At 37.2% G+C, this 21,742-nt stretch overlaps 1 protein-coding gene across 2 annotated transcripts in view; it reads left to right on the top strand.

Moving 5' to 3' along the window:
- MGAT4A (alpha-1,3-mannosyl-glycoprotein 4-beta-N-acetylglucosaminyltransferase A) overlaps positions 1–21,742 on the top strand; it is a 121,452-nt gene that overhangs the window by 40,257 nt on the left and 59,453 nt on the right. The window contains exons 3-4 of one of the 2 annotated variants that reach the window (XM_040453986.1): positions 2,261–2,401; positions 4,793–4,933. In XM_040453986.1, the coding sequence (XP_040309920.1) occupies positions 2,261–2,401; positions 4,793–4,933 (282 nt within the window). Of the gene's footprint in view, positions 1–2,260; positions 2,429–4,792; positions 4,934–21,742 lie in introns of both variants that reach the window. The other variant, XM_040453985.1, reaches the window with a different exon arrangement.

Raw genomic sequence — 21,742 nt, 5'->3', positions numbered from 1 at the left:
TAGGGTAGAATTTATCTTTTTTTTTTTTTTTACAAGTTTGAATCTTCTCGCTTAGGATTGAGAGATGACTTCGTTAACTCTTCCATTAGAGGTTTCAGTGAAGGGTTTGTAGTTTTCATCATATGAATCTTATAAAATTTTTTTTGATGCTTGTTTATTTTTTTTTTAATTTTTTTTCAACGTTTATTTATTTTTGGGACAGAGAGAGACAGAGCATGAACGGGGGAGGGGCAGAGAGAGAGGGAGACACAGAATCAGAAACAGGCTCCAGGCTCTGAGCCATCAGCCCAGAGCCTGACGCGGGGCTCTAACTCACGGACTGCGAGATCGTGACCTGGCTGAAGTCAGACACTTAACCGACTGCGCCACCCAGGCGCCCCTGCTTGTTTATTTTTAAAAGACAGTGTGAGCAGGTTAGGGACAGAGAGGGAGACACAGAATCTGAAGCAGACTCCAGGCTCTGAGCTGTCAGCACAGAGCCCGATGCAGGGCTCAAACTCACAAACTGCAAGATCATGAACTGAGCTGAAGTCGGACGCTTCACCGACGGAGCCACCCAGGTGCCCCCATCATATGAATCTTTCATATCTCTTGTTACAATTCTTTTAGTTTTTGTTAGAGTATAATTGTTTATAGTTTTGTGTTTGTGAATAGTATCTTTTTAACATTTCTTTTATTATGAATATATGCATACGGACATGCGCCTAAACTATGAATGTATAGTGATGAATTTTTTTGAACCACTACCCAGAGCAGTCAATAGGACCTAGCTGGCACTCTGAAGCTCCTTATATGCCCCTCCTAATCACAGCCTTCTTTTTCCTTTCTTCCCTCCTAAAGCCAGCAAGTTAAGGAGAATATAGCTGCTTATATGGTGATTGTTCAATGTATGGAAGAATGACAGTTGAGCAGGGCAGACTTTTTTTCCCTGACACAGAATTCTGAAGAGATGTTTATTGTGTGAGCTTTTGTGTAAGGGACAAGGAACAAGATAATTGCCTGTTGTTAAGAATATCTTTATAACCGTGCAGATTTATTTTTTTTTTAGGTCTGTTTCTTATTGAGTCTGTCCTTGAAGAAGGCAGAGATAATAATATTAAATAAAAAGTAGTCTTTCTAAGGTGTGTTTTGTTTAGATATCAAAATAGTAGCCTTGGATTATCCAGCTTGATACAGAAGTTGAAAACCATTGTTCTGGTTTCTCTTAGTTTAATGAGCTTGTAGAAATTGCTCATACTACTCCTATATCCCTCAACTACCTTTCAGCATTGCTGATCAAAATTAATGAATGGTTTGTCCTCCACCATCTCTTAGATTTTGATGTCAGATTCAGTCCTTAGGCATCGTCTCACTGTGCACTTTGTCTCTGAGCTGTCTGATACTGTTGTTTCAATGCCTGCATTTATCCTCATGAAATCCACTTTTATTTCCCAAACCAGGTTTTCCTGACCTGTGATTCTCTCAAATTAAAATGGATGACTGTTAACTGGAGTCATTTTACACCTGCCTAATAAGAAGTTTTAGACATAAGGAATTAAAAAAATTTTTTTTGTAATGTTTGTTTATTTTTGAGAGAGAGAGACAGAGCATGAGTGGGGGAGGGGCAGAGAGAAAGGGAGACACAGAATCCAAAGCAGGCACCAGGCTGTGAGCTGTCAGCACAGAGCTGAACGCAGAACTCGAACCCCCTGACCAGGAGATCATGACCTGTGCCAAAGTTGGACACTTAACCGACTGAGCCACCCAGGCGCCCCTAGGAATCAGGAATTTGACCAAAGTCTGGCCTAGGGAAATCTTTGCAGAATTGGAAGTACAGAGGAAAAAGCCTATAGAAATTAATGATAATGCTATAAAAGAGGTAATACTCATTTTATTAATTATATTATCATCAGTTTCAATACTTCATCTCTCTATCTTAATACAAATAAGGTCTTTATATTTGTTTGAACCTTTTGAGAAATGATGTTAGTAGTATGCCTGACATGTTAATTCTAAAAACTTTGTCCTTTTTCTCCCTGTCTTTACATTTCTGAAAGACTAAGTAGAAAGTGTTTGCATTCTTACAGATATTAAGAGCATTAGGGTTAGTTGTAGCTTTGCTATGTATAAGTGGTTGGGGCTCTTTTTTCAGTTCTGTCTCAATACATAAATGAACATCTTTCTGAAAACTGTGACTTTAAAATTTCTAATCTTACAGTTAGGCTTTATGTTTCTTCTTCTTTTAAAGAAATATGTTAAAAACCTTTGGTTTTGCTTCTAGAAAAACTGATTGCTTATCAACGAGAGTTTCTTGCCTTGAAAGAACGTCTTCGTATAGCTGAACATAGAATCTCGCAGCGCTCTTCTGAATTAAATGCCATTGTACAGCAGTTCAAGCGTGTAGGAGCAGAAACAAATGGAAGTAAGGATGCATTAAATAAGTTTTCAGGTACAAATGATATTTTTAGTTTCATAAAAGTTATGTTTTCAAAGGGTTATGTGAAATAATTTATTTGAAAGTTGTATAAAGTAGCTTATCAACCAGCATATATTACTCTTTTCAGAGAGAAACATCGCACAAAACTTTGTATAATGGTAAATTATAAAACAATTTTTATTAATTGCTAAGTTTGATTTTAAGAGAGTAATAATTGATTTAGATTTCAGTTGTGTAAATTTCACCAACTAGAGAAAAAACCCAGATCTCTTCAAAAATATATTCCAAATGAAATTAAAATTTAACTTTGTGTTTTTACACACATAAATGTGTTTTTACACATAAATCTTTCAAGATTAATATACCTTTTCATTTAGCATCATCTTTTACCATTTATTCTTCTTGTCTTTAGATTCACTACCTAACCTTATTTAAAAAAAAAAACAACTTTTTTTCATGTTTATTTTTGAGAGAAAGAGAGACAGAGTGTGATCAGGGGAGGGGCAGAGAGAGAGGGAGACACAGAATCCAAAGCAGGCTCCTGGCTCTGAGCTGTCAGCGCAGCGCTCACGCAGGGCTTGAACCCTTGAACCGTGAGATCATGACCTGAGCCAAAGTTGGATGCTTAACCAACCCAGGCACTCTACTACATTACCTTACCTTTGAATTTTCATGCTCTGTCTTCCCCTCCTGATTGTGAAATTTGTGTTGTGGCACAATAACACTTAAAAGTATGGAATGGAATAGATAATAAAAAATCACCCATAAGCCTGCTGTCGAATGATTTCTATTAACATTTTTTCATTTCCTTCTAGTCTTTTTTCCATGCAAGTTTATCTTCAAAATTGTAATTGTTATAGCCTGATTTTTACTTTTGAAATTATGCTATTAGCATTTATTGTGTCATTTAATATTTTTCAAAAATACCATTTTTAATGGCCTTTTGTCAGTTAACCATATACCATAATATATTAAACAATTTTACTATTAGGCAAATAAGATTTTTCTGTGTTATTTTCTCTCCCTAGTTTATAACTCTGTGATGGATGTCTTTGTGTATAACTTGGTCACATTTCTGGTAGCCCTTAAGTTACTTTTATTAGATTATGACTTCCTTAAAAACAAGGATCTATGTTTTAATGTCTGTTGATTTCCAAACACATGACACAGTGGCTGGGACAAAGTAGATGATCGCTAAATATTTATTGAGAGCATGAAAGTAAAATTCCTAAAAGGGAAATGATTGAGTGAGCAATAAGACAGAAATGTTTTAGGGTTTTTGATGCTGTCTTGAATAGCTGTAACATATATCAGATTATCACCAAAATTTAATAGCATTATTTGATCTGCCAACTTGATAGATTGAAATTGGTGCCTTGTAATTTATAATTGTTTCTTTACTTATAAGATTAAACATTAATTTCATTAAACATATCACAGTCATTTGCAGTTTTTGGTGAATTTTTGTTTCTTATATTTTTAATGGAGTCTTCATATTGTTTTACATGAGATCTTTTTTGAAGCTTTAAGTCCTTATTGCTGACTTCCATATTTAAAATGTTAAATTACTGTTGGGATTTTAAAATGTTGCCTACCAGATCAGAGTTTTTATTTCATGTTATATTAAAAGATTCATTAATTCCTCCAAGAAAAACTGGAAAATGATTTGAAAGTTAGGATCTGTCTTAAATTGTGCTGTTTAAATTATTGTACTTGAATTTCTTTGAAAAAAAAATCTTCCATTTGAAAATTTGGTAAAATAGAATAGCATAAGGAAAGAGAAAATTATGGGTGGTGAATGTGCTTACTACGTTTTCATAAACGGGTAGCATGTTTAAAAAATTTTTATTTTATTTTATTTTTTTTTGAGACAGAGACAGAGCATGAGCAGGGGAGGGACAGAGAGAGGGGGAGACACAGAATCTGAAGCGGGCTCCAGGCTCTGTGCTGTCAGCACAGAGTCTGACATGGGGCTCGAACTCACGGAGTGTGAGATCATGACCTGAGCTGAAGTTGGACACTCAACCGACTGAGCCACCCAGGCACCCCAACGGGTAGCATGTTTATTAGTGTGTGTTCTGCAGGGCCTAAATTCTGAACCATTACAATAGCAAGTGATGAAAGCCTTCTACCTTCTCTTGGTACTTTGGCTGACCTTTTTAGCTTCCTTCGAGTGCTGTCAGCATCAGACTCTGAGACTCTGGCTGAAGAAGTGTCTTTTTCATTTTAAAGGGAGATCTTGTTTACCAAAGTATGAAATCAGGAAAGAAAATTCTTTAGTTCTAGTTCTCATAAATTTTTACTGCTGTATTTGCGAAATCAGCAATTTCTGTAAGTAAGGTGACCCTGTGCATTAATTTTGCTTTTTTGTTTTAGATAATACCCTAAAGCTATTAAAGGAGTTAACAAGCAAAAAATCTCTACAAGTGCCAAGCATTTATTATCATTTGCCTCATTTATTGCAAAATGAAAGAAGCCTTCAGCCTGCTCTGCAGATTGGTAATGGAAGAACAGGAGGTATGTTTATTTTGTTCCTTACTGTGGTTGTACTGCTGGTTTTAATTGGATCTTGGGATATAACATTGACCATTAGAAACCTGGCAGGTCAAAAAAGAAAAATTCCTTCTCTATGCGTAGTAACTTAGGCCTCTTTTACGTTGAAAGGAGTTGGACATTTTTCTCCATAGATCAGACTGTAGAACTGAAAAGGGTGACAAGAAATCTGGTTTAAGCCCCATCTCCAGGCAGAAAAATGTTTAGCCTTTTTAATTTTTCAGTTTTCAAAATTTTAGATGTAGAGAGATGACTTTGTTTCTTTTATCATCTTTCAACATTAATAGCTCTTCAGTCTTTTCAAGAGAGGTTTTCTTATGTTTGCCCCTGCTTTTTCTTAGCTAGAAGGCATATATAAACTTTTGTTTAACCTTTCATACAATAATAGAAATACTTTGGTTTGCCTTTTTTTTTTTTTTTTTTTTTTTTTTTTTTGAGAGATTGAGGGTACCAGTGAGCGAGGGGCAGAGAGAGAGGGAGAATACCATGAGGGGCAGAAGACAGAGAGAAAGGGAGGGAGGGAGGGAGAGAGAGAGAAGCAGAGCTCACCTGAAGCAGGGCTCAAGTTTACCTGATGCAGGGCTGGAACTCACCAACCATGATGTCGTGATCTATGCCAAAGTCAAATGATTAACCAACTGAGCCACCCAGGCGCCCCTGCTTTTTTTCTAATATATGAAAAGGTAGTTATTGCATATTTTATTCCTTTTGTTAGAACCACCAGAGCTTCTTGAATTTTCCTTGTGGGCCCTCTTTAGCATTTTTTTATGATTTTTATTCTTTTATTTTGATCTTGTTTATCTTTTCTTTGGAGATTTTAAAATGTAGAGACCAAAATATCATTTTGCTCCCCTAATAAGTCTTTGACAAATGACAAAACCATTACCTAATAGATACACAAAGATATCTTTGTGATAATGTTTTTGAAAAGTTGATTTAATCTGCTTTTGATTCAATAGGATTCTTAGGTATTTTACTTTTGTGTGTTGCATTTACCATATTATTAGCATAAGCTTTTATATTTGTCTTTTTTTCTGCTATCTTTCTACTTTATGAATCATTTAAAATCTTCCTAAGGAAGTGATAATTCTTAAAATATTAGGTTAAAACTAAATCATTTTTCCATTTCTTTATTGATTCACTAAATATTTATCCGGCAGGTACTGGATGTGCAAAGACTAACAAGATGTGTAGTGTACTCTAAATTATTTTCCTTAGAACATTGATCATTAATTATTTCTGAAGTTGATATTTTGTCTCTCCCTTGAACAATCACTATTTGGGTCAGATGTCTCAGCCATTCAGTACATTTGTTGGTTTAGAGGATACCTTCATTAATAAGAATATCAAATGAAAAGAAAGTCCGAGCATTTTTAAAGTCATTTAAGACTTTAGAACCTCTAATAGGTTCAAGGAGGGGCTCCTGGGTGGCCCAGTTGGTTAAACACCTGACTTCGGCTCAGGTCATGATCTTGAGACTACTCATGAGTTCAAGCCCCTCATTGGGCTCAGTGCTGACAGCTCACAGCCTGGAGCCGGCTTCACATTCTGTGTCTCCCTCTCTCCCTGCTCCTCCCCTGCCCTCTCTCTGTCTCTGTCTCTGTCTCTCTCTCTCTCTCTCTCTCTCTGTCAAAAATAAATAAACAGGGTGGAGGGGCAGCCTGCCCAGCAAGGCAGAGCCCCTGAGTTTGGCTTACAAAATCGGAGGGGCCAGACTGTGTGAGTTCTGACAGCCAGCGGGACTTAACATCTGGAATGTTAAAAGTCAGCAGCTCTGCTTGGAGAGCAGGAGGGTGGGAGGACACTGAGAGGGAGAGGTGTAGAGCCCTGGAAGACAGAGCTCAGCTCGGTGGGTAACAAAGGTGCTGGCCAGTGCCATCTCCCTCTCCCATCCCCCAGCCAAAATCCCAAAGGGAACAAGTTCACCGAACTTGCTTGCACCGCGCAAACACCCAACGCTGTGCTTCTGTGGATCCATCCCTCCGACAGTTCTGCCTCCCTCCTGGTGCTGCAGGGCCCCTCCCACAGGGGACCACCGATGGCAAAGCAAGCTAAGCCTGCCCCTCCCGCCCCTTTGTACCTGCGGATCCACCCTGGCTAATAGGCCAGACCCCATCAAAGCAGCACCAGGTAGCCTGGCAGTGTGCGGTAGCCCAGACAGGGGCCACACCACATCAGAGTGAGTCCTACCCTGGGAGAGGGGAAGATAAGGTACACACCAGTCTGACTGTGGCCCCAGTGGTGGGCTGGGGGCAGATATTAGGTCTGACTGCAGCCCCGCCCACCAACACAAGTTACTCCAGACAGCACAGGGGAAGTGTCCCGCAGTTCCACGCACTCCAGGGACTATCCAAAATGACGAAACAGAAGAATTCTCCTCAAAAGAAACTCCAGGAAGTAGCGACAGCTAACGAATTGATCAAAAACGATTTAAGCACTATAACGGACCATGAATTTAGAATAATAGTCATAAAATTAATCGCTGGGCTTGAAAAACGTATAGAGGACAGCAGAGAATCTATTACTACAGAGATCAAGGGACTAAGAAACAGTCATGAGGAGCTAAAAAAATGCTCTAAATGAGGTGCAAAATACAATGGAGGTGACCGCAGCTCGGATTGAAGAGGCAGAGGAGAGAATAGGTGAATTAGAAGATAAAATTATGGAAAAAGAGGAAGCTGAGAAAAAGATAAAAAATCCAGGAGTATGAGGGGAGAATTAGAGAACTAAGTGATGCAATCAAGTACAACAATATCCGTATAATAGGGATTCCAGAAGAGGAAGAGAGAGAGAAAGGGGCTGAAGGTGTACTTGAACAAATCATAGTTGAGAACTTCCCTGATCTGGAGAAGGAAACGGGCAATGAAATCCAAGAGGCACAGAGAACTCCCTTCAGACGTAACTTGAATTGATCTTCCGCGTGACATATCATAGTGAAACTGGCAAAATACAAGGATAAACAGAAAATTCTGAAAGCAGCTAGGGATAAAACGCTCTAACATATAAAGGGAGACTGATAAGACTAGTGACGATCTATCTTCTGAAACTTGGCAGGCCAGAAAGGAATGGCAGGAAATCTTCAATGTGATGAACAGAAAAAATATGCAGCCAAGAATCCTTTATCCAGCAAGTCTGTCATTCAGAATAGAAGGAGAGAGGAAGGTCTTCCCAAACAAAAGCTGAAGGAATTCATCACCACTAAACCAGCCCTACAAGAGATCCTAAGGGGGATTCTGTGAGTGAAATGTTGCAAGGACCACAAAGTACCAGAGACATCACTGGAAGCATGAAACCTACAGACATCACAATGACTCTAAACCCATATCTTTCAATAATAACACTGAATGTAAATGGACTAAATGTTCCAACCAAAAGACATAGGGTATCAGAATGGATAAAAAAACAAGAGCCATCTATTTGCTGTCTACAAGAGTCTCATTTTAGACCTGAGGACACCTTCAGATTGAAAGTCAGGGGAGGGAGAACTATCTATCATGCTACTGGAAGTCAAAAGAAAGCTGGAGTAGCCATACTTATATCAGACAAACTAGACTTTAAATTAAAGGCTGTAACAAGAGATGAAGAAGGGCATTATATAATAATTACAGGGTCTATCTATCAGGAAGAGCTAACAGTTGTAAATGTCTATGCGCCAAATACAGGAGCCCCCAAATATATAAAACAATCACAAACATAAGCAACCTTATTGATAAGAATGTGGTGATTGCAGGGGACTTTAATACTCCACTTAAACAATAGATAGATCATCTAGACACAGGATCAATAAAGAAACAAGGGCCCTGAATGATACATGGGACCAGATGGACTTGACAGATATATTTAGAACTCTGCATACCAAAGCAACAGAATATACTTTCTTCTCGAGTACACATGGAACATTCTCCAAGATAGATCACATACTGGGTCACAAAAATAAATAAATATTAAAAAAAAAGAACCTCTGATAAGTTCTCCTGCCGTAGCTCGTTGTTATTTTGTGAATATAACATTCTCTCTTATCCTTTTTGAAGATGGTTCCATCCCATTTGTTTATGACTTTATCATAACATATATAAATATAATGAAATCTTGGCCAAGCAGCTCCACTAGTTAACATTCTTACTAAACTAGCACTATTTGTGAGAGGAAGAAAACACAGAAAACTTGAAAATAAAAACAAGAAAACCCTCAGATTTACGATAAAAATCTTCCTAAATCCTTAAGCATTGGTTCTTAACATTTTTAGAGTCACAGAACCCTTTGGATATTGTAGGAAAGCTATAAACCTTCTACTTAGAAAAATGCACGTAAGAAAAGTAATCTTGTATGTAATTTCTGGGATTTTGTAGAACTCCCAAAACTTTTTTAGGGACTTTATATTAAGAACTTCTGTTTTTTTAGATCAAAGAAAAACTGCTTCTTGCTACAAATTCTGTTCTTCAGTGGTCAGGCTGATTAATGAACAGCACTCAGACCAGCTAAGTCTTCTCAAGTGCTCCAGGGAGAAGAGTGCTCCAGGAAAGCTACTGACTGTCTAAAGAGGGGCTGGAATTCCTAGTGAAGAACAAAAAAACTGCCAGCCCACCCTACCCAAACCACATCTAGATCCTCCCACAAAATTTGCAGAGGAGGCTGCAATAAGTAGATACAGTGTGTGCAGATAGGTAAAAGGGCATATTGTACAACTAGTATTACAAAATATTTAAGGAAACCCACATCGTGAATGACTTAATACTCAACGGAAATTGAATTTGCAGAACAAGCACAATATAATTTAGAAATTAAACATAATATATTTTAGAAGGATGAGAAGCTAGTTCATAACTGACTGTTTTAAAAGTATCAATTGGAAATCTCTGTGTTCTGATTTCATTGATTATATGTAAAATTTACATATAAATGGACTGATAAGCAGAGTAGATACAGCTGAAGATCAGATTAGCAGTCTGAAAGTTGAATAATTGTAGTTCTGGAATGCTGCATAAAGGGCACAAAGAATTGGGGTATACAAAAGTTCTAATAATCCATCTAATAGAAATTTCAGAAGTAGAGAACAAAGGGACTGAAGAGAGGAAATAAGCAAATATGTAATAGAAGAAAATTTCTTTGAGTTGAAGAAACTCCCTGCTCTTCAGATTTAGGGCCCATTTAGTGCCAAGCAAGATGGTTGAGAAAAGACCCTCCATAGGTTACCTACCAAAATGGCATTACTGATGGGTAGAGGACAGCAGGTTAAAAAATCCGTGAGTACTTGCTATGTGCCAGGTAGTTTGCCAGGTACTTAAGTACACAAAATTAGATGGAGTTCCTAGTATTGTGGAGCTTCAATCTAAATAAGGGAGAATGCATGAGTCAAATAATCAATTATGTAAATAATTATACAGTTACAACTTTAACTGGTGATATAAAGGATACCTTGATAATGTATAAAAGGGGGATTTGCCTCAATTAAGGATTTCAGAGGAGTCTTAAAAATGCATTTGACCTGAAATCAGTGAAATATGTCATTCAGTGGTGAAGGTGGGTTTCTTAGTTGCTTAATTCTGCTGTAAAAATTTCCACAAACCCAGTGACTTAAAACAACGTAAGTTTATTATCTTGTAGTTTTGGTGGCCAGAAGTCCTAAAATCGGTGTGTTGACTAGGGTGTGTTCCTTCTGTTGCTTTAAGGGACATTCCACCTCCTTTCCTTTTCCAGCTTCTAGAGGCTGACTACCTACCTTCATTAGTGCCCCTTGCTTTATCTGCAGATCTCTCTGTGACCCTGACCTTTTACTTACATTGTCACATCTCCTTCTCTCACAGACTCTCCTACCTTCCTCTCATAAGGACTCTTGTGAATTCATTAGGTTCACCTGGGTAATCCAGGATAATCTTCCAATCTCAAAATCCTTAATCACATCCACAAAGTCCCTTTTGGCATGTTAGGTAATATATTCACAAATTCTAGGAATTAGGACATGGACATGGTGGGGGGCATTATTATGGCTGCCACATGGGAGAATAAAGTATTCCAGAAAAGGAGAAGAGCATCACAAAAGCCCTGTGATGGAAAGTAGCATGTGTGGAATGTTCTAGAAAATGAAAGGAGGTCTCTATAAATGAAGTGTAGAGTGAGGGGGAAATATGGAATAAGATGAGACTAGAGATGCATTGGAGCCAGACAGTGCAGGAACCTGCAGACCTTTTATTGGATTTGGACTTTTATCCTACCCAAGAGCAGAAAGAACCCCCCTGCGCCTCAGTGGCTCAGTTGGTTAAGCATCCAACTCTTGATTTTGGTTCAGGTCATGATCTCACCATTAGTGAATTTGAGTCCCACAGCGGGCTCTGTGCTGACAGTGTGGATGGAGCCTGCTTGGGATTCTCTTTCCTTCTTTCTCTGTTCCTTTCCTGTTTGTGTTCTCATTCTCTCTCTCAAAATAAATAAACTTAAAAAAGTTAAGAAGCCCCTGAAGGGTCTTAAGCAAGACTTACTTAGGATAACTTTATAAGATTTAAATTTTGCAGGAGCACCTAGGTGGCCAGTCATTTGAGTGTCGGTCTCTTAATTTTGGCTCAGGTCATGATCCCGGGGTTGTGGGATTGAGCCCCTTGCCAGGCTTCACACTGAGTGTGGAGCCTGCTTGGGATCTCCCCCCCCCCAAACTTCTCTCTCCCTCCCCCCTCCCCCACTCACACGTATGTGTGTGTGCACACATGTCTCTCTCAAATTAAAAAAAAAAAAAAGATTTAAATTTTTAAGAGACCACATTTACTGCAGTGGGAAGAGTGACTGAATTTGTGGGAAGGAGAGTAGATTTGAAAGGCCCCAATAAGAGGCTACTGTACTGATCCCCTTGAAAAAGGATAGGCGTGGACTAGGTAATAGTGATAATAGTGGAGATGGAAACAAGAAGATGGATGTAGGAGTTGTTTGAAATGTATGGGGACATATAATGGGAGCACATAATGATGGACAGAGGTAAAGGATGTGGTGAAGGATGAAGTCTTAGGTTTCTAGATCATGTAACTGGGTGGGTGGTGGTCACTCTTCACTGAGATAGGGGACAATAGAAAATATTTTGCAGCATTGGTTTTTGAGATCATAACTTGAATCTGGATATGTTAAGGCAGGAGGTGATTGTGGAGGATAGTCAGTTGGATATTTAGATCAGGGACTCGAGATCTGAGTTAGATTTAATTTTATGGCTCATCATTTGCGAATAACTGATTGAAGATACAGGGATGGATAGGGCCTAAGACTGAGCCTTGAAGGTTTTTCAGAGTTAATTTTCAGGAAAGAGGAAGATAAGGCCAAGGAAGATGAAGAAGGTACAACTAGGCAGTAGAGATAAAGTATATTGTCATGGAATATAGGGAAAGGAATGAGAAATAAATGACTAAGTTGAAAACGTAAGGACACATGATAGGCTAAAAATACTTGACTAACAACCAATATTTTAAAAAGAGAATAATTTAGTTATAATAGAAGGTAGAGTAGTGATTGAAGATGGAAGATCCAAAATTAAGATTGTTCCTAAATTTTTCTTGATTTTAAAGATTTTTTTTTAAGTGTAGTTATTTATTTTTGGGGTGGGACAGGAGCAGGGAGAGAGGGTGAAGAGAATCCCAAGCAGGCTCCACACTGTCAGTTCATAGCTCAATGTGGAGCTCGATCTCATGAACGTGAGATCATGACCCGAGCTGAAATCGGATTCTTAACCAACTGAGCCACCCAGGCACCCCAGAATTTTTCTTAATTTTAAAGGAAGTACTAGAATTTGAAAACTTATCAGGAAGGTTGAAGAAAACCAAAATAACAATAGTTGATAGCTCTGTCCTATTTTACAACTGTATTTTAGATTGTCTAGTACATAATAGATGTATCACAGATGCTGCACAATTGAATAGGAAATATTGGACAGTTAATAAGTGGAACAAAGCACTGAGTTCAACCTTTTGGCTCTATTTTTGTTGGGTTCCTTGGTCCACCTTGCTTCTCCCTAAAAGGATGATATAGCCATTTTGTTCAGATTGCTGATATATTTATTCTGAACTCTCCTGCCTTAGAATACATACATTTTCTAGATTATAAACCATAAAAGCATGTTGTGGACTAGAAGAACAAGTGGACCAGAAAGGGCAATCTTACCTTGGTCCAGAAGGCATGAAAAAAAATTTTTGTGGTAATTTTGTGAATTACCACAAACCTGAATACCTTTAATTCTGTAGGTTTAGCTGGAATTAGTATTTTAATTTTTTTTTAACTAAAAGTTTTTCACGTTTACTTATTTTTTTTTTTCAACGTTTATTTATTTTTGGGACAGAGAGAGACAGAGCATGAATGGGGGAGGGGCAGAGAGAGAGGGAGACACAGAATCGGAAACAGGCTCCAGGCTCTGAGTGATCAGCCCAGAGCCTGACGCGGGGCTCGAACTCATGGACCGCGAGATCGTGACCTGGCTGAAGTCGGACGCTCAACCGACTGTGCCACCCAGGCGCCCCATCCGTTTACTTATTTTAAGAGAGAGAGGGAGAGAATCCTAAGCAGGCTCCATGCTGTCAGCGTGGAGACCAATACGGGGCTCGAACTCACTAACTGTAAGATCATGACCCAAGCCAAAATCAAGAGTCAGACGCTTAAGTGACTAAACCACCCAGGTGCCCCTCGTATTTTCATTTTTATTGCTTTTGGATATCTTGAGTGCCTTGGTTTTAAACTAAAGAATTTACATTTCGGATCTCAGACAGTATATTTGGGGAGAAATGGTTTCTTCTCTACACATGCCTTTTAAACTTAAAACAGAAACAAAACAACTCAAGACCATGATAGGGATAGAGTTTGCATTATTATTTTGTATCATTTTTGTTTGCATGCTCTGGGTCAGTATGTATTTTGTTTTTCCATAAACAAAGTCTTTGAACTCTGTATGAACTAACATTTCTTTGGAATGCTTCACAGGACAGTTGTTACATTTTTAGCCTGTATTCTAAACACTTAAAATATTTTTAATTTAAATTCTGAGGTAAAGTTGACCTTAGAACCATGTGAGGTTAGAGGCACTGACCACCCCCTCATACCGCACAGTCAAAAATGCATGTATAACTTTGACTCCCCCAAAACTTAACTGCTAATGGCCTGTTGACCATTAAGCATTACCAGTAACATAAACTGGTTAACATACCTATTTTTTATTCTTACTGTATTCTTACCATAAAGTAAGCAAGAAAAAAGAAAATGTTAAGAAAATCATAAAGCAGAGAAAATACATTTATAGTGCTGGACTGTATTTACTGAGAAAAGTCCACTTATAAGTGTACCTGCACAGTTCAAACCCACGTTCAAGAGTCCACTGTATATGGGAATCTGCTTCCAGGGTAACTCATCCTGCCTGTAGGAATCTCAGAATAAAACAGAAATCTTGATTTAGGACACTTTCCTCCTCAGTTGTGGTGTTCTCATCCATTTAATCAGGTCACAGTTATTCCTCTTTCTTATTTTCTCTAGTCTTAAGCCCTATTGGTAACTGTCTCCAAAATATATCCCAAATTCATCCACTCATCCCCTTTTCCAGACCCTATTTCAGACCATCTAACTTCTTTTTTTAAGAAGTTTTTTGGGGGCACCTGGGTGGCTCAGTCGGTAAGTGCCCAACTTTGGCTCAGGTCATGATCTCACATTTTGTGAGTTTGAGCCCCACATTGGGCTCTGTACTGATAGCCCAGAGACTGGCGCCTGCTTCAGATTCTGTATTTCCCTCTCTCTCTCCCCTCCCCTGCTTGCACGTTCTCTCTCTCTCTCTCAAAAATAAATAAACATTTTAAAAATAATAAAAATAAAATACTTAAAAGTTTTATTTATTTATTTATTTTGAGGAAGAGAGAGTGTGTATGCAGTGAGCTGGGGAGAGGCAGAGAGGGGGAGAAAGAGTATTAAGCAGGCTCTTCACTGACAGGTGCTTAGTCAGACACAGGGCTAGATCTCACGAACTGTGAGATGATGACCTGAGCCAAAATCAAGAGTTGAATGCTTAACCGACTGAGCCACCCTCGTTCCCTGCAGACCACCTAACTTCCCAAAATGCTTTTACTCTGAATGCTTTTGTATCTGTTTGCCACAAAATTTGGTCGTCTTTTAAAATTAAAAATTGGAAAATGTCACTCCCCTACTTACAACTTTACAATGGCTCTCACTTATACTCAGTTATAAGACTCTAACTAATTCTCTGAATCTAGGCCCATTCTGCTTTCAATACATTCTGTTCTATTTCTTCACTCTGTTAAGATCATTCTTTCTTTGACGCCTTGCTGTTTTTTCTTCTGGAGTCTTCTTCCTCTGCTCTTTCTCATCATTAGTTATCAGTTACGTTGACATAAGAGAGGCCTTCCATTACCTCACTATAGAGATACCTGTCTCTTCCCCTGTTCCCCACCCACTCTTTTTAATATTGCCATATTTTAATTTGTATGGTACATATCACCCTCTAAGATTATATTATTTATCTTTTCCCCTTTTCTAGAATGTAAATTCCCTGAGGGCAGGGACCTCGTTCACTATTATGCCTATCACCTAGAATAATGTCTTGCATTTGATAGGTGTTCAGTAAGAATGTTTGGAACAAATAGGGCAAATCTCTTTTTTAAATAGTTTTATTTTATTTAATTAATTTAATTTTAAAATTGAAATATAAATTTCAGGTGTACAGTATAAAGATTTAATAATTCTATACATTACTCAGTGCTCATCATAAGTGTACTCTTAATCCTCTTTATCTGTTTTACTCATCCCCTCACCCACCTCCTGTTTGGCAACCACCAGCTTACTCTCTGTATTGAAGAGTCCATTTTTTTGTCTTGTTTTGTTTTCTTAAATTGCACATGTGAGTGCATATGCTGTTTGTCTTTGTCTGACTTATTTCACTTACCATTAACCTTCTAGGTACATCCATGTTGTTGCAAATGGCAAGATCTTGTTCTTTTTTTATGGCTGAGTAATATTCCATTGTATGTATATACTGCATCTTCCTTATCCATTCATTTATGGATAGAAACTTAGATTGCTTCCATATCTTGGCTATTGTAAATAATGCTGCATTAAACGTAGGAGTGCATATATATTTTTGAATTAGTGTTTTCCTTTTCTTTGGGTACCCAGTAGTGGAATTACTGGATCATATGGTAGTTCTATTATTCATTTTTTGAGGAACCTCCATCCTGTTTTCCACAGTGGCTGTACCAGCTTGCATTCCCACAAACAGTGCATGAGGGTTTGTCTTTCTGTATATCCCTGCCAACACTTGCTATTTTTTTGTCTTTTTGATTTTGGCCATTCTAGAAGTATGAGGTAATACTTCGTTGTGGTTTTGATTTGCATTTCTCTGATAATGAATGATGTTGAACATCTTTTTATGTCTCTTGGACATGTATGTCCTCTTTGGAAAAATGTCTTCTCAGGTCCTCTGCCCACTTTTTAATTAGATTATTTGTGGGGTTTTTTGGTGTTCAGTTGTAGGAAGTTCTTTATATGTTTTAGATTATGAACCACTTACTGGATATATCATTTGCAAAACTATCTTCTCCCATACACTGCATTGTCTTTTTATTTTGTTGATTGTTTCCTTTGCTGTGCAAAAGCTTTTTATTTTTTGTATAGTCTCAATAGTTTATTTTTGCCTTTGTTTCCCTCGCCTGAGGATACAGACCCATAAAAATGTTAAGACCAGTGTCCAAGAGGTTACTACTGCCTATCTTTTCTTTTAGGAGTTTTATAGTTTCATGTCTCACAGGTCTTTAATCCATTTTGAGTTCATTTTTGTGTATGGTATAAGAAAGTGGTCCAGTTTCATTCTTTTGCATGTAGCTGTCCAGTTTTCCCAACACTGTTTACTGAAGAGACTCTCTCTCATTGCATATTCTGGGTTTTTTTTTTATTAGAAAAACTTATTTTAATTTGAGAAAGAGAGAGAGCAAGAGCATAGGAGAGGGACGGGGGGGAGAGAGAGAAAAAATCTTAAACAGTCCTTGCTCAGTAGTGGGCCCTACAGTGGGCTTGGATCCCATGATCCTGGGATCATGACCTGAGCTGAAATTAAGAGTTGGATGCTTAACTGACTGAGCCAGCCAGGTGCCATTCCTATTGTATGTTGCCTCGTTTGTCATAGATTAATTGACCATATGTGTGGGTTTATTTCTAGGTTCTCTATTCTGTTCCATTGGTCTTTGTGTCAGTTTTTGTGCCAGTACCCACACTATTTTGATAAGGATAGCTTTGAGTATATCTTGAAATGTGGGATTGTGATACCTCCAGTTTTGTTCATTCTCAGGGTTCTTTTGCCTATTTAGAGTCTTTTGTAGTTCCATACAAATTTTAGAATTCTTTGTTTTAGTTCTGTGAAAAATGCTGTTGTTAGTTTGATGCAAATTGCATGGACTCTGTAGATTGCTTTGGGTAGTATAAACATTTTAGCAGTGTGGATTCTTGTAATCCATGAGCATGGAATATGTTTCCATTTTTGTCATCTTCAGTTCTTCCTTTCATAATTGGTTTTTAGTTTTCAGAGTAGTCTTTCACCTCCTTGTTAAGTGTATTCCTCAGTATTTTATTCTTTTTGGTGCAATTGTAAATGGGATTTTCTTAATTTCTCTTTTAAATTTCATTTTTTTAATTAATTAACTAATTAATTTTAGAGAGAGCATTCACGAGCAGAGGACAGTGACAGAGGGAGAGAGAGGGACAGAGAGAATCTCAAGCAGACTCCACGCTCAGCATAGAGCCTGACATGGGGCTCGATCCTACAACCTTGGGATCATTACCTGAGCCAAAATTAAGATTCAGACACTCAACTGACTGACCCACCCAGGCACACCCTGATTTCTTTTTCTGCTGTTAGTATATAGAAATACAACTGATTTCCTTATATTTTGTATACTGTGACTTTACCAAATTCATTTGGCAATTCTAGTAGTTTTTTGGTTGAGTCTTTAGTTTTCTATGTATTATATGTCATCTGCACATAGTAAAAGTTTTCCTTCTTCCTTACCAATTTGGATGCCTTTTATTTCTTATTCTTGTTTGATTGCTGCAGCTAAGACTTCCAATACTGGGTTGAATAATAGTGGTGAGAGTGGACATCCTTGTCTTGTTCCTGATTTTAGAGAGTATCTTTCAATGTTTCACCATTGGGTGTGGTGCTGTGGATTTTTCATATATGGTGTTTATTATGTTGTGATACGTTCCATCTAAACCTGCTTTGTTGAGGTTTCTTTTTTTTTTTAATGTTTATTTTTGAGAGAGAGAGTATGAGCAGGGGAGGGGCAGAGGGAGACACAGAACTCAAGGTGGGCTTCAGGCTCTGTGCTGTCAGCACAGAGCCAGCCACGGGGCTCATACTCATGCACCATGAGATCATGACCTGAGACGAAGTTGGGTGCTTAACAACCGAGTCACCCAGGGTCCCCATTGTTGAGTTTTTATCATAACAGATACTGGATTTTATCAAATGCTTTTTTTCATCTATTGAGATGATTATATGGTTTTTAATCTTTTCTTTTGTTAATATGATCTATCATGTTGATAGGTTTATGAATATTTTGAACCACCTTTGCATCCCTGGAATAAATTCCCCATGATTGTGGTGAATGATTTTTTTATTTATTGTTAGATTCAGTTTGCTAATATTTTGTTGAGGATTTTTTCATCTATGTTCATTAGAGATACTGGGTTTTAGTTTTCTTTTTTTGTAGTGTCTTTATCTGGTTTTGGTATGACAGTAATGCTGGACTCATAGTAGAATGAATTTGGAAGCTTTCCTTCCTCTTCTATTTTTTTTGGATAAATTGAGAAGAATAGGTATTAACTTTTCTTTAAATATTTGGTAGAATTCACCTGGAAACCCATCTGGTCCTGGACTTATGTTTTGGGGGAGGTTTTTTTTTCATTACTGATCCAGTTTTACTGCCAGTAATCAGTATGTTCAAATTTTCTTTCTTCCTGATTCAGTTTTGGAAGGAATTTATCCATTTCTCCTAGCTTGTCCAATTTGTTGGTATATAATTTTTCATAATACTTTTATAAACCTTTTTATTTCTGTGATGTTGTTATTTCTCCTTCTTTGTTTTAATTTTAATTTATTGGAGTCTAATTTTATTTATTGGAGTCTCTCTCTTGATGAGTCTGACTAAAGGTATATTAGTTTTCTTGATCTTTTGCAAGAACCAGCTCCTGGTTTGATTGATCTGTCCTATTGTTTTTAAAGTCTCTGAGTTATTTCTGGTCTAATCTTTATTATTTCCTTTATACTACTGGCATTGGACCTTGTTTGTTCTTTTTCTAGCTCCTTTGAGTGTTAGGTTAGTTTGTTTACTTGAGATTTTTCTTGTTTCTTGAGGTAGCCTTGTGTTGCTATAAGCTTTTCTTTTGGAGCAGCTTTTGCCGTTTCCCAAAGATTTTGGACTGTTGTGTTTTCATTTTCATGTTCTCTATGTATTTTTTTTATTTCCTCTTTGATTTTTTGGTTGAATCATTCATTGTTCAGTAGCTTGTTATTTATACTCAATGTATTTGTATTCTTTACAGATTTTTTCTTGTAATTGATTTCTAGTTTCATACTATTGTGGTTAGAAATGATGGGTGACATGATTTCAGTCTTTTTGAATTTATTGAGACATGTTTTATGGTCTAAACATATGGTATATTATGGAGAATGTTCCATATCCCCTTGAAAAGAATGTGTAGTCTTCTGTTTTTGGATTGAATGTTCTGAATATATCTAATATGTCATTCAAAGCCACTGTTTCTTTGTTGATTTTCTGCCGGGATGATCTGTCCACTACTGTAAATGGGGTGTCCCTTACTATTATTATAGTACTGTCAATTTCTTCCTTTATGTCTGTTAATAGTTATTTTATGTATTTAGGTTCTTCCATGTTTGATGCATTAATATTTACAATTGTTATATCCTTTTGTTGGGTTGTTCCCTATGTCATTATGTAGTGTCCTTTGTCTCTTTATAGTCTCTGTTTTACAGTCTGTTTGGTCTAATTTAAATATGACTTTCCCAGTTTTGTTTTCACTTCCATTTGTGTAATAAATGTTTTTCCATCCCTTCACTGTCAATCTGCATGTCTTTAAGTCTGAAATGAGTCTCTTACAGGCAGCATATAGATGGGTCTTGCTTTTTTTTATCTGTTCAGTCACTTTATGTCTTTTGATTGGAGTATTTAGTCCATTTACATTTAAAGTAGTTATTGATAAGTTTGTACTTACTGCCATTTTGTTACTTGTTTTCTGGTTGTTTTGTAGTTCTGGTTTTTTCTTCTCTAGTTTTTTCCTCTGTGGTTTGATGGATTTCTGTAGTGTTACACTTGGATTCCTTCTCTCTCTCTCTCTCTCTCTCTCTCTCTCTCTCTCTCTCTCGTGTGTGGTGTGTGTGTGATAGGTTTTTTATTTGTTACCATTAGGTTCATTTAGAACATCTTATGTGGATGTCAGCCTATAGTAAATTGATGGTTACTTAAGTTTTTGAACCCATTTTAAAAGCACTGAATTTTTGCTACCCCATTCTTACATATTATGTATGTGATGTCATACATACTTTTATTCTATTACTCTCTTGACTGATTTTTATAGTTATAATTAATTTTACTGCCTTTGTGCTTTAACCTTCATACTGGTTTTATTAGTGATTATCTACTACTTTTATTATATTTTTGTATTTACCTGTGAAACTTTTTTCCTTTCATAATTGTCTTACACTTAATAGCCTTTTCTTTCTACTCAAAGAATTACCTTTAACATTTTTTTTGTAAGGCAGGTTTAGTGGTGATGAACTCCTTTAACTTTTGTTTATCTGGGAAACTCATTATCTCTTTTTCTGTTCTGAATGATTGCCTTGCTGAGTAGAGATTTCTTGATTACATATTTTATCCTTTCAGGATTTTGAATATATCATGCCACTCCCTTCTGCCTTGAGGAGTTTGTTTTAAAATCAGCTGATAGACTTAAATGGTTTCCCTTATATATAATGGTTTTCTCTTGCTGCTATTAAAATTCTCCCTTTATCACTCCTTTTTGTCATTTTAATTATTATGTGTCTTGGTGTGGAACTCCTTGTGTAAATTTTGTTGGGGGCTCTCTGTGCCTCCTGGGTCTGGATGTCTGATTCCTTCCCTAGATTAGGGACATTTTGCGTGATTATTTCTTCAAATAACTTTTCTTCACCTTCCCTCTCCTTCTGGGATCGCTGTAATGTGAATGTTACTACACTTGATGATATCGTTGAGTTCCCTGAACCTATTCTCATTTTTTATTTTTCTTATTTTCTTTTTCATGTTCAGCTTGGATGTTTTCCATTACTCTCTCTTCCAGATCACTGCTTGGTTTTACCTTCTTAATGCTGCTACAGATTTACTCTGGTGTATTTTGTACTTCAGATATTGATTTTTTATCTCTGACTGGTTCTTTTTTATATTTTCTGTATCTTTGTTGAGGGTCTTACTGAGATCCTCCACTCTTTTCTCAAGTTCAATGAGTATCTTTATGACCATTAATTTGAATTCTTTATCAGGCATTTGCCTGTCTCCATTTCAATTAGCTCTCTTGCTGTGATTTTGTCCTATTCTTTCATTTGGGCCATATTGCTCTATCTCTTCATTTTGTCTAACTCTGTGTTTGTTTCTGCATATTAGAGAAGTCAGCTATATCTTCCTGCTCTTGTAAGCTTCTTGCAAGTAGTAGCCTTATGAAGAAGAGGTCCTGTGGTGCCTTGGAGCACAATAACCTCTGTTTGCCGGA

The sequence above is a fragment of the Herpailurus yagouaroundi genome, unplaced genomic scaffold (assembly GCF_014898765.1).
Source record: "Herpailurus yagouaroundi ecotype Mexico unplaced genomic scaffold, PumYag 210, whole genome shotgun sequence".
NCBI lineage: Eukaryota > Metazoa > Chordata > Mammalia > Carnivora > Felidae > Herpailurus > Herpailurus yagouaroundi.
This window is presented reverse-complemented; position numbering and strand designations above follow the sequence as displayed.